Source organism: Copidosoma floridanum, unplaced genomic scaffold (assembly GCF_036245765.1).
Source record: "Copidosoma floridanum isolate Cflo_tuat_1 unplaced genomic scaffold, Cflo_Japanese_pri ptg000014l, whole genome shotgun sequence".
NCBI lineage: Eukaryota > Metazoa > Arthropoda > Insecta > Hymenoptera > Encyrtidae > Copidosoma > Copidosoma floridanum.
In genome coordinates, this window is record NW_028321891.1 from 3960067 (window position 1) to 3974180 (window position 14114).

Sequence of the window (14114 nt, forward strand, 5' to 3'; positions counted from 1 at the left end):
CACCCGAACTTTTCTCAATATTATTTCATACCGTGTCACTTTATTGGACATTAATTTTTTATCGCCCTACCCCCGCGTGTACACACATACATATACCTGCGTCGCCGTCGCGCGTTTTTATGAAAGTTCGGGGGGAAAAAAATAACTTTACCGAGTCGATAAATAACTCGAGGCTCTATATTAAATTTTAATTTCTCCGGGTGCGCTCTCGTTGATTTATCGTTTTCTCCCCGCCCGCGTTTTCAATCCATTTGTTTGCATCAGTGGTAATTTTTTTTTTTTTTTTTTTCTCCAGCCCATCCGATACGCCAACGTATAATCACGGGACACGGAGCGTCTCTTGCGTCCACAGTTTACCGCGCACGAGTGTTCCCTCGCTGGGTGTATCAGTGCGGCGTGACCTGCGTTGTCTTCGGGAGGGAGGATGGGACGATTATAGGTCCGGCACCTGCTTGTCGGGAGACCACGGTGGTGTTAAATGCGGGGGAGTTATACTACGACAGGACTCGCCTGGGCGTAAAATTAAAGGAGAAGACGAGTAGAGCGGAAACTAAGCTCACGAAGCGGTGTATCGGCTCTGCCGTTGCATATCGTTCGTTTGTACCTGCCTACCGGGTGGCAGAAACAAAATTCGAGGCCAAAAACGTGTTGGACTCTCGGAACTTTGACGAAGCCCCTTTGCTCCCTCGGTCACACTGCTACATTGTTCAATACTATCGTAACTGGTGTGACGGATGACAAAAGTGTACTAATGTACATTCGCTACACTGCGTGGGAAGAAAAGGGAATAGTTGTATCGTACAAGGTGCGATGTAAAATGGGTCATCTTGTTGATTCAACAGGTGAAGAGGTGCCATTTAAGGGTGGTATACCAAGGGTTATCGCGTACACATTTCTCCACGATTGGCTCGTTTGAGATGTCACCGATATTGTTTTTCCCCCCGTCGTTCCGCCGAAAAATCCCAGTCGACGTCCCCCCCCCCTTTTTCAAGCTTAATCGAGCCCTCCTCCTTGCGGAGCGACTGTATCGATACGTCAAGCTGAACGATCACCGAGACGACAGTTTAATATGCCAAGCAGGTGGAGAACCGTGCACGAAGGGTAAATTTATTATTTTCACTCGGTGTTTCATTTGATCAATTTATCCAATCGATTTGATGGAGATTCCGAGCGGAGGGAAAAATTCTCGTGGTATGAAATGAAAAAAAATTAAGGTTTGCTTATCCTTTTCACGCTCCCCGAGACTCGTTCAAAATCGATACGACGTTTCAATGGTACTACGCGCCGTCTTTTTTTTTTTTTTTTTTTAATATAATCATCGTCGCCTCGCGTCAATCCACAAAATTACACTTTGTGTATCCATGCATCCATCCAACACGTATTAAAGAATTAATCATTGTGAAAACGTACTCGTGTTGATTGGGGGGAAGAAAAAAGAAAAAAAAAATAGAAACACAATACAACGACGAGATGAATCCACACGTCAGGGACATTGGACCGAGCGAGAGTTGGTCCGCACGGTGCTAGTCGGCCAGTAGTACGAGTCAATAAATAGTCGGGCGGCCCCAACAACTGCACCCGGTGCACCTTTCCGTAACTGCGGATAACCAATGGCCCGCGAAGCGCTAATAAACTCTTTGCTCTGCTGAATTAATTTGCTCATCCTCCCCCTCCCTCCCTGTATGGTAGATCCTCTTACCTATAATGTGATTGTGATTCTCGGTGTTTCGCAGCGATTAGGGGATATGCTTGCGCGGCCCCACCGACACCTCCACTTCACGTATATCTACATGTGTTAAATCACTCCGCATAGCAAAATAGAAAACATCAACAGGTCGATCCGAGTCACGCGAAATGGCGCGTATGGTGCTCGTGGAAACGGGTCGCACATTCGTTTCGCAAGTCTCATATCGACGTCATGTCGATTACAGACACGTACACATGGGTATACTTCACTCGGGGGGGAAAACGGAAGGAGGAGCTGAACGTATTATTGGCACGTCGCAAGAGCGTGCCATTATTCTTCGTTTCAATGCAATATACGAATTCGACACTTTTATCGGTAGCCTCGATTTCTCCATATTTTCACGTGTATACGCAAATACACGTCGTGACTTTGCTGAAATCGTATACGTCAACCGGAGCGTAGGCGTGACTAAAAGTTGCTTCGGCGATATTATATTGTTACCGTCGTCGTCGCTGTCACATCGATTTACGTACCATTAATTTAATTTAGCCTACAATACACATATATATACACGTCGCTTCGTACGGGTAATTATTTTGAGGGGGAGGCTGTTGACTTTTTGAAATAATAGTGCCGCGGCGCCCAACATATTACAACACTAACCAAGCTTAACTTTATGGAACAATGCGACCCATTAGCGGGACACGATATTGTACAAAAAACACGTGGCAGGTATATACACGCGTAGTCTACGCCGTTACTAGTAATAGAGAACAGTTTATTCGAGTTAAGGTGGACTAAACTCGCCATTACGAGCAGTTTTTACCTGAAATGAAAATCTTCACTTGTTCACTGTTTAGCCGGGCACGTTAGAGTCACGCACGACGGGGGAGGGGAGGGGGATGAAAGTTAATTTAAAAAAAGGATGGGGGGTCTTGAAAACGTGAAATAGGTGTTTTAATAACGGTAAAAGTCATGTGGGTATGCACATTGTTACGAGCAAGTAAATGGCTTAATGGTACCGCCGTAACGTGTGTGTTAGCGGTGGGAGTACAACGTGCATCCAACGAATAAAGTAGCGTTCCCACACAGCGAGTAATATCACAAATAGGGTGCGTAATACTTAGTTATGGACTTGGTTGCGGGTGTATAACTGGCACTCGGATGAAATTATTTCCGGCGCATTTTGTAAATATACGTGCGTGTACGTACGCAAATAACCTCACAGAGAGTGTATCGGTGTGTGTGTGCGTACAAAAAAAAAAAAATCTCTTCAAGATGAAAACCACAGACCAGAGTCGGTACTAATAATACGGTGTGTATATGTGTATAACAGAGAGAGAGAGTGTGCGGCGAGTGATCGTTGGATTTGAAAGGGTCGAGATAGCGCATCGGCAGACAGATGAGGGTAAAAGGTATAGTATCTACTCACGATTGTGCGGCACGTTTTGGTGTTGCGGCAGGACTGTCATTGTCGCTCGACGGCGGGAGCCTCGTGAGCCGAAGCTCGTACCACCACCACCACCACCACCAGAGTAGAGCAGAGCAGAGCAGACCGGAGCGGCCGAGCTCTCTACGGCGCGCGCAGACTCCCTCTCGAAACTTATTGCGTCCCTCTTTTGAGCGCAGGAGCTCTTCGCGCCGACCGCTCTATTGCCTACCCCCCTTTCCCCCTTTTTTTTCAACCCCCCACGGCTGGAATAGCGCCAATGAAAAGCGAACGACAATCGGTCAGCTTTGACTTTCCTCTGCGCTCTTTCGGGCTAACGAGAGCTCGATGTTTACACCGAAAGAGCAGATTAAACGTTTCATCCATCCTCCGTGGGTATGTGCAAGCCCTGCGCGTCCAACTTGCTTGGATGTGGACCGTGTGTTTTATTAATTCTCGTATACAATAGTTTCTTCCCTGCCAACTTGGGTAAATTCATTTTTTTTTTTTTTTTTTTTTTTTTTTCCCAACCTTGCGAGCAAAAATACGGTTCAGTAATTCGTCGCTGTGCCTGTACCTTCCAACAGGGGAGTGATGATCGTGTACGAGAAAAAACTTGGTATATTACACGTGTGTTGATGTCTTTAATGGGGCTGGGAAAATAACATGTGCAGGGTTGTCGGCCAAAAAAATTCTGGCGAAAGAATGGACGAGAGAAGACGAGGTCCGTGCAAGGCAAAAACCATTTTTTCGGAATTTCTCGTCTGGTCCTGTGACGTTTGAAATATTACCCTAGGGTTTTTCCTCTCTCGTCTTGAAAACTCTCGTTGTTCCGAAAACAATTTGGGATGGTCTTCTCCCCGACCGGCACTTCCCGAAAAATTTTCCAACCATTTTTTTCTGAATTGTCTCGCATTTATTTATAATAATTGTGTTTTCATAGATCACTTTGAATTAAATCACGAGGTGCTTAAAACAACCAATTTTTTTAATCACTTTACGTTTTTTTACTCATTTTCGCTTGGGATATCAATGTGTACATTGATTTTAAAAATCACTATTTTACTGAATTTTTTTCGAAAAAAATCACGAATTCGTAAAAACTCGGTTCTTCCGGAGTTTTCAAAATGGGATTTCTGTTTCACCTTACTAAGGTGTACATCATGAGATGTATTGTATTTGCCCTCACACAATGGCAATTTTTTAACGCGCACGGCTGAAGAAAAAAACAAAAAACACTCACAATCTCAAATCCATTTGGGAAATGTGGCTTTTCTTAAACTTTTTACAACTACGACATTTCTTTTTTTTTTTTTTTTTAAATAAATAACCCAGAAAGTTCTCAATTTAATTGACTTGTGCTGAAATTGTTAAACTTCCCCATCAAATTTTTTGATTCAGACTTTTTTTTCACAACAAATGCGAGACAGCTCTTTACTTTATTATGTAAACGCACGCGGGTACAAAATAATCTAACGAGAAATTTAAAAAACTTTTTGTTTCCGATCCCATTATCATATTGAAATTTCACATGTCGTAATAATATTTAATTTTTCAAAACCAGTTACAGCACCGACTACAGTTTTTTTTTTTCTACCCTCCTATACGTGTACTTGAAGTCGTACATGTACGTGTCCGTTTGTCTCAAATAAAGTCCCAGGAAAATTCCAGCAAGCTACAGGTACGTAGGTATTTACCAACACCTCAAGTTTTCCAGGCCGATCGGCGGAACGGAAAACGAATTTACGAGTTTCCAATGCCAACGCGAAGTCTGTTTTCGCCAGAGTTAAAAGTTTCAAGGTGGATTCCTCGTCAACCTTACGCAGCTGAGTTAAAGAACATGTCATTTCGCGCAAATGAAAAAAAAAAAAAAAAAAAAAGGATAATTCTCTTATATTGCCTTTGGCTCTACGGTATATATACGAGAGTAGCTCCGTGTGCGTATGGATGTCATTAGGAAAGGAGGATTTTTCCCATACGCGTTTAATCTTGGAAAAGTAGTTTCACCCTCGAGCCGCTTATTCCTATCCATAGAAAAGTTTATAAATGCATTCGAAAAGTTGTGCCGGATTAGAGTTTGCGAGAAAAGAAGGACGGGAATACACTCGCTCCGGCCATTATGCAGCGGCTTAACTGCGAATGTTTCACGGGAAAAAAAGCGTAATCCAAATATGGAAGAAAAAAATGTGAACGAATGATTAATTTTGTTATTTAAAATTGTTTTCACGGAAGGACTTGAAAATTTAACGCTGTCGATGCTTTTTTGCGATGATTAACGCGAAAAGGACCCCAGTGGACAGCGGAGAAAAACCATTTCCAATTAATTTTTCGGTGGTCCACAGAGAGAGATACCACGGCGTTTAGGAGGTTTGCGGGGGGGGGGGAGGTAAAAGCTTGACAGGCCATCGGGTGGATTTTACGGATCTGCCTTCGCAATTAAAAACTTTATCCAGCGCTCTCCCTTTCAATTTTCCCGTCTTTGACTCGTTAGCGCTCGCGCCGGATACTCTATAGTAGAGCAGCAACTCCGAGAAGTGATGAACGAGCATTTTTTTTTTTTTTTTCACGACCGCACACCGGCCATTAGCGAGCGAAACTTTTTTTTTGCACCGAGACAAACTTGGCCTCTGCGGTAAGACCAACGTGCTCTACAATACAGTGTATACACACCCTCGTGGAAAATCCTCTGTGAAATGTGGTTTTTATATTCCCAAGGACTCAATGCCCCTCGCATCGTATGACTAAAACTCGCATACAGCACGTACAGAGCCAGTGGTATGGCATTCAGTAGAAACAGCCGAGTTTGGTCAGACGCGCACGTAATACATAAATCGCCGCTTCCATCCACGATGCAACGCGCGAAGAGAACGAGAGAGAGAGAAAGATGTACGGGAGTAAATACAAATATTTATGAAAAGTCAACGAGATGCGCCTACATTTTACACCCATACACGTATAGGCATGACCAAAAAAAAAAAAAAAAAAAAAAAAAAAAAAAAAGAAGCTGGGGAGGAGTAGCGCTTGCGCTACTGCGTGAGTAGTATACGCTCGAAGCCACCTGTAGCCCCCCTGGAGCTGCTTTCATCCCCGGCCAATCGATACCCCACGCGTGTTGTGCTCATATACCATGTATACACGTATCTCACTCTTTTCTCTTTTTTTTTTCTTCTTTCTCTCACCCTCTTAACATGTGGAGTACAACGATAATAATAACAATGATAATCCTCGTACGCGGTGAACAGCTCCACCCTATGCGAGACATGTATAGGTGTACACAGTCGCAAGCCGCTCACAGGATTTCCCTTTTTTTTCTTCTGTTTATCACACGCGCGCCGTGAAAAAAAAAAAAAAAAAAAAAAAAGGGGGGAAGGGCCGAACGACCCACCGAATCGTCGATTCATTGAATTATGTTGCCGTACAAACACGTGACGCGCTGTCCGCCATCCATAATTATTTGCTTCGACACGTTTAAGCCCCACCATGTAACACAAACACATCGGTCTTTTTTTGGACACCAGAAATAAGCGTACACGTACGCGCCTCGGAGCTGTTTATCTCGCGCGCGAAGCGGAGATGCAGGTAAAACGAATGAATCAATACAAGCGAAGGGGAAACAAAAACTAGTTGGCTCCACAGTTTGTAATTCCACCCCCCCCCCGCTCTCTCTCTCTCCTCGAAAACAAACCGCGTTTACTCTATGATCACAGGTGAAAAGCACGGCAATTAGCGGAAAACGGCAAGAAGAAGAGGGGGTAAACAAAAAGAGAGCAACGTGTGTATGTAGTACACATACAACGCGCAATTTGTGGGGGTGGTCGCGGTAGAGGAGGCACGCGCTCGCGAGCGCTAAACAAACACCCGAGAGGGAGAAGAAAAACGTGCCTCGCTCCGTATACGTACCTCGAGACACCCGAGTGGATGCTTTCAACGTCACAATGGAAAACGGAGGACCCTCGAGGGGAAGTAACGCGTCGAACTTTGGGCCCTTCGTTGTTTACTTTTTCCCTTGGAAAAAAAAAAACAAAAAAAAACAAAAAAAAAAAACCTCGAAGCACACGTGTCGCTGTGTCAGACGAAAATCTAGCATCCTCTGGAAAATCATCGATGAAAGAAATTCTCCTTCTTCAGGGACATAATTGAAAGGTAAATTTATTAGGTACTCGAGCCAACTACGTGCGGTGGCATCTCATGAATGATTTATCGATGATTTGTCGGCCGGTACGAAGTAGAAGCAGCCGGTCTTTGGTCGGACGGAGCGAACCGGGCACGACGGCACCATAGAAAATGTCCATAAAGCGAATTTTCAATCGAATCGACGTGAGAAAGGGGGGAGGGGTAATCGGAATCGCTAGACCCCCAATAGCTCGAGCCACGTATCTTTGACGGGCGAACGAGCAGGGAAACATCGGGGTACGGTGGTATTGGGCACCCACGTACACGTGCATACACAGTCACGGGGTGGAGGAGGAGGAGGAGGGTAGAAAAGCCTCGGGAGCTCTTTCGAGATGTTTGCCTGGACGGCCCTCGCAACACAGGGGGAAGAAAAAAAAGGGGGGGCGAAACGCGGCAAAAGAAAGTAGCTGGCATTTCTCTCCCGCTTGTGTATACATGTATATATACCTACTCCTTTGAGGGGGAGGCAGATACCGTGGGTTTAGACTTATCGCTCCCGATTTATTCCGAGAGACTTTGCTTGGCCCACATCGGCCTCTTTGGCCCGGAGTCTCCCTTTTGCCCCTTTGTCTCCGATCGCTCGGGGTTTCCCTTGAAAATCTCCTCGGCGACCATTAAGCTCTTTCTACAGATTTTTTTTTTTTTTTTCCTTTTTTTCAACGGTAAATAAGACATCCTTCCAAATGTCAAAGGGACCCTTTTTTTCATTGGCTACCCCGCGTGATATTTAACGCTCGCGGGAAAAACTCAAACATCCGCGAGTGACGCGCAGCGCAGTATAGGTACACACGCGACTGGGATTCCATCGGCAGAGGCCGAATCGCTCGGATTCCCGTTGGCCCTACTCCCACCGTAACCGCAGTCGAGCCAATCAAACGCGACTCCCGATCGCGGGAAAAATTAGACTCTCAAATTCCCGTGGCCTGCAGCTACGCAATATCAAACGAAAATGTTTTCTCGACGTCACCGCCCCCCCCCCCCGTAAGGTTTTTCCCCAAAAAGCTCCCGCGTCATCTATAAACACATACACGCACACGCGCATAAAAGCTTCAGCATCCGACCAAGGGTTGAACACACGGTTATCGCAACAGGCAAGACGCGCATTGTGTTTTCCGCCGGCCTATGCGTGCACATCGGTATAGGGGCTATATGGAACACGAGGAGGAAAGGGGCGCGCGCGGTGTAAAAGCCACCCCCCCCTGCGGCCTTGGGTGTAAAAGGTAAATTCTAAATATAAACTGCGTCAGGGCCTCGAGGAGCGCGCGCGCGCGCACATCCCACACTTGGGGGGGGGGCATGCCCATACAGTTATATAAGGAGCTCGAGGAACGGGGGGTGGGTGGGAGACCTGAAAGTTACCCCCCTTTCGCTTTGTACACGTTGTAGCTGGGTATACACGTGCACATGGGGGCCAGAGAGGGATATCGATTCCCCAGGCCTGATGGCGCTCCGTCTCTTTCCCTCTGGGGTGTACGTTGGCGGCCCAGAGCCCGGCGGAGGTTGCCCTGATGCTCGTTTTCTTTGGTCTCTCGGAGACTCATCCTTGTCTCCCCACGGGTGTAAGTCGTACTTTAAAGTATCAATGTACCGACTCGGTGCAGCCGATCTTTCGATCATTTTTTTTTTTTTTTTTATTCACCAACTTTGAAGAATGCAAAGTTTAAAGCTGATCGAGAGCCTTTTAAGAGGATTTTATGGGGGATCCGAGGCCGAGGGTGTATTTAATTGTCGCGCAAAGTGATGCATGGACTTGATGAGTGGCAATACTTTCAAGGATAACGGCAAGGGAATTAATTGGGGGGACTTTGGGGAAAAAAATACCCAAATCGTTCTATGCGATGGAAATTTTTTTTTTTTTTTTTTTCTTTCAATACAAACACGTCAATCTACGTATGTGCCACAACTATGATCAGTGGGTAATACCGAGAAATGGTTATTAATGCTCTCATTGGGTAAAGCAATCATAATATTGTTGTCCTGTTCAAAAACACAAAACAGACGCAGAGTATTTATACTGTATTAAAACAAAATTATTATTTCACTTAAAAAAAAACAAAAAAAAAAAAAAGTTTCTTTCGAGCTATGGTGATGCTGGTTGTTTTGTTTAAATTAAGTTTATAGTTTACTCGCTAAAAGCCAAACTTTGCTTTCGGTTCGAAATTTATGACCCAAACTACTTATATTCAGATGTTTCAGTGACCAAACAATAAATTTATACATTGCACCATTATGTCCGAGTAACTACGAAATGCATATTTAGTACGGAGCACGTGCTTCAGTTTGTTGCGTATATTATGAGCCGAATCGAATATATTTGAAGGTCGAATTATTTTGCGGGTGGAAAACAAATGTACGAAACGAACCGATGCACGTACAGAGCATCAATAATACTTAACTGATTGGAGTTGATAAATCAACCGATGGAATTAAATACCAATAAGTACTGTGGGAAACAACTACATAAATAACGTTAAAGTACATATTATTCTTTACGTAATATTTATTATAGACTAATTACACATAAAATCCGATTTCAATTTATCTGTTGAGCACAAGTGCAGCGGACAGGTATAAGCAGATTCCACTTGATGTAATTCTGTAATGATTGAGGTGACGTCATTAACGTTGAGCACAGCAATCGTACGTACAATGTAAATGCACATTCCATCGATGTTACCAGTGAAAATAATTTTTGAATAATTTGGTGATTGAAACATTGTTTCGGAACCCCTCATTGTTCTTTGCTAATATCACCAATAATCAAGCCATAGATTCAAAAAAAGCTTATTGTGTTGATTAGAAAACGTTGATGTGCGTTCGAATAAACGCGCGCTTTTTCCTTTCTGCTAGACCTACAAAAACATATATACAGGTATATACATCACTCGAGCTGTATTTTATTATTTTGCCCTTGCAGTATATATGTGCTCAATTAATAAATGTCTGACCGACTCACTGTTGTCTTTGTTCCGCGTAAGTAATAAAAAATTAACTTTAGTGTAACAAAAACATAATATTCATATGGTTCAAGTGAAGTGGGTGAAGAATACTTGGTTATACATGTGTCGGAGCAAGTAAACGAGTGACGAGTGTTGACAAACATTAGGAGAAAAAAAAAGGGATGCACGCACCTCTGACACATCTCTGTCCAGCCTGACCTGTCATGTGTCATCCCGTCCATTATGTTTGCATCTGGGAGCGACAAGAACTCATCCCCGTGGAGGCATTTTTTGACGTAGCAGTAGGCTCGCAGTCGAGGTGATCCCCAGGACAGACAGAAAATGTCATCCGAGCCCGACGAGTGACAGCCCTCGTCGCCCCGTCCCAGAAGTCGTCGCTGTACTTATGCAACGACAGAAGGAGGAGGCCCCCTGCGCCCGGGAGGCCAGCAAGACGTGCAGCATCTGCGGCGACCGCGCGCTCGGCTACAATTTCAATGCCGTCACCTGCGAGAGCTGCAAGGCCTTCTTTCGGCGCAACGCTCTCAAGAACAAGGTACTTGGCATCGAGATTGTCCACCTAAAGCACGTCACAATTAGTCGCAAAGCTTACATCCATCTGTCTGTTTGTTACTACTCCTATACTGCAAGCGTTTAATTTATCAGATACATTGCTTATCGCATGTGACATTCTTAGTCAAGTACCTTGGGCTTTTGGTGTTTGTGCACTCGTTAGGTCTTCCTTCTTTGCAGAGTTGATTAGAGCATTATCGTGTTTTTCAGGACTTTCGATGCCCCTTCTCTGAAAACTGCGAAATAACTCTGGTAACTAGAAGATTCTGTCAAAAGTGCAGGTTAGACAAGTGTTTTAACATTGGCATGAAGAAAGAGCTGATTATGTCCGATGAAGACAAGGCTTTGAAAAGACGGAGGGTCGAGCAGAACAGGGCAAAAAAGAGACCATCAGGTTTGGACAATCAAAACGTGACCAAACCGAAAAGAGAAAGCGTAGACAATGCTAGTTTTGATGATACGTCTACTTCGATACCGTCTGTCAACTCTTCGATTGCTTCTGCTGCGTCAGAACCATGTTTTTGGGAGAATGAAAAAAAATGCGTTGATCGGGATGTTAAGAAACAACCAACAATAATCGACAGCATGAGTCCAGCTACAGCTGCAAGTGTTCCCTCTAGCCCTCCAGAAAGTTGTGGCATTGATGGCACTAAAACCTTGGAAATGCTCAAAAGTTCAGCTGAACAAGTTTCTGGTCAGAATTTCACAATGGATGATCATTCAGTTTCATACGGTTCTCTAGATTTAAATGTGGAAAAAAATTTTTCTAGTCAAATACACTTTGATACTAATTCTAGTACTTTAGAGCAAAATAGAGAAAGCCCCATACTTGTAAAGGTGCACGAATATAATACAGCATGCGAGCAAGCGGAAAAAATAAGGCTTGCCAATAATTGCGTTACATCTTCAAAATGCATCATAGGACATGGAACTTGTCTTTCCAATTCTTCTAACAAACCAGCCTTGGGTGAACATCACATGTACATGACATATCTAGACTCTTCGAGTACAAAGTTAATTGAATCGTGCGTGAACCAAGTTAGTTCAAGTATATGTCAATCAAATATAGAGGAAACGATTGCTTGCCAAGGTTCAAAAGATTTCAGCACATTTCAAAAAATAACTCAAAATTCAGCTGTCATTTCCAAGTTAATACAAAGTCCCCTCGTTATTGCAAAGATTATTCAAGACCACAGCTTACTAGCTAAGCTCATGACAGATCCAGGAGTAATTAATAAATTAATGTCCGATCCACAAATATCACAATTGTTTGAGCAAAGTATTACTGACAATGTTCAAGAAGCTACTAAAAATATTTTAATAAACGGCGATGTAGGGTTGGTTAGGCATACTGAAATGTTGAAAGATAAAACTTTAGAGATTATTAGGCAGCAAGTAGAAAATCCTATTTTAACAAATTTAATTACAGCGCGAAATATTGAAGAATATAAAAATCATGATAGTGCTCACGTACGCAGTGAACATAAAAAAAACCACGGTATTACCAGAAACATTCAAAGGTAATGGTAAAAATTGTATTTGAAATATTCAAACATATTTAACGTCATTAGTTGAATATTTAATATTTTCAGAGAATTCATTAGTGCGAATAAACTTGAATCTATTTTATGTGAAGCCATCAAGTTGGAGTATTCTCCATATTCAACTTTAAGCTGTGTCTCAGGCAGTAGAGAGTTAAATGATGCCGAAAGAGCGAAATTAAATGAACTTATAGTTGCAAATAAAGCTCTATTAGCACCACTCGAAGAAGATATCACCAACTTGGTTGGCGATAATTGCAATATAAAGGTAAAGTTTACTTTGGCCCAGAGCTTCGATTTAATTTTTTCAAAGTGTAATTACCAAATTTAACGATGATTTACTTGACAGGAAAATCCTAGCAGTAAAGATCCCAAGCTTTTGGGTGTTATTAACTTGACTGCTACAGCCATTAGAAGGTTAATAAAAATGTCGAAAAAAATCAGTGCTTTTAAGAATATGTGTCAAGAGGATCAACTTGCATTACTCAAGGGTGGATGTACTGAAATGATGATTTTGAGGTCAGCAATTAATTATGACCCTGATAAAGATGCCTGGAATATTCCGCACAGCCAACATAGAATGGCTAATATTAAAGTTGATGTTTTAAAAGAAGCTAATGGCACACTTTACGACGAGCACAAGAAATTCATCAGAACTTTCGATTCTCGCTGGCGAGATGAAAATATTGTATTGATATTAAGTGCCATTGCTCTGTTTTCCCCTGAAAGGTCTAAAGTCATACACAGCGATGTTATTAAACTTGAACAAGTAAGTTATTTATTATTGCTTGAAAAACGATAGATAACTCATATTTCTTTTGTTATTGTTACAGAATTCCTATTATTATTTATTGAGGCGGTATTTGGAAAGTGTATATCCAGGATGTGAGGCAAAATCAAATTTTTTAAAATTAATCCAAAAAATGTTAGAACTGCATAGGTTAAATAAGGAAGTCGTTGAAGTCTATTTAAATGTTAACCCATCGTGTGTGGAGCCATTGTTGATAGAGATATTCGACTTGAAGAATTGAATAGATCTACTTGTTAAATTATACATTCGTCAATGTGATGATGCACGTAGTGCGTAAATTATATTTTTTACATTTAAAGACTTCTCTTTTGAAATATTTCGAAAAGTTCGCTCACGCGATTGTATGTTTTTATATGTTTGAACTGTTGAATTATTCAATGTTTATGAAGATTTTATTACGAATGAATTACCGTAAGTACGATTCACAATGTTAAGAATTATTTTTCATGCATGTACATAGTAATTTCTGAACATATTTTTATTTTAGTTGAAAAAAATTAAGTTATAATTTTTATATAAATTTTATTCTATAGTTAAAATTTTTAAGATTGAGACTCGACATGTAGTTTTGAATTTCACACTTACTATCAAATCTATTTTATGCATATAAGCATATATTTTAATATGTGAATGGAGATTTGATACATCAATTTTGCGAATATCTTATGTATAGTATTTTCATAATCGGTTCGTATCTCTTCAAATGTAAGTTTTTGTGTCTACACAAAAGTTATGTAAAAGCAATAAAACATATTTTTAGTAAAACTCATGTACCTTCAAATTCAGCTCTGTTCCGTGCCAAAGTTAGTTTTGATTTTCGGGAGGGCGATAAGTGTTTGAGCGAAATAAAATTCCAGTGATTATTATAACCAATATTATTGTTACAGATAGTGATACGAGGAGAAATAGCAAAGAGAACAAAAAAATTATAAAGTAAAGAAATCCTTTTAAAACCACGCAA

General features: G+C 42.0%; 2 protein-coding genes across 2 annotated transcripts in view; one reads left to right on the forward strand and one right to left on the reverse strand.

Annotated features, from left to right (window-relative positions):
- Positions 1–3165, reverse strand: part of rsh (Rap GTPase activating protein radish) — a 52152-nt gene extending 48987 nt beyond the window's left edge. Inside the window, exon 1 of the mRNA XM_089592144.1 lies at positions 3120–3165. Within this exon, the coding sequence (XP_089448270.1) occupies positions 3120–3159 (40 nt within the window). The 5' untranslated portion in view covers positions 3160–3165. The remainder of the gene's footprint in view (positions 1–3119) is intronic.
- Positions 3166–10238: 7073 nt separating this feature from the next.
- Positions 10239–13976, forward strand: Hr96 (Nuclear hormone receptor HR96). Its single transcript, XM_089592145.1, has 5 exons — positions 10239–10784; positions 11012–12321; positions 12394–12610; positions 12692–13111; positions 13176–13976. Exons 1-5 carry the CDS (start codon positions 10635–10637, stop codon positions 13371–13373), a joined length of 2295 nt encoding a protein of 764 aa, XP_089448271.1. The 5' UTR covers positions 10239–10634; the 3' UTR covers positions 13374–13976.
- Positions 13977–14114: the final 138 nt, after the last annotated feature.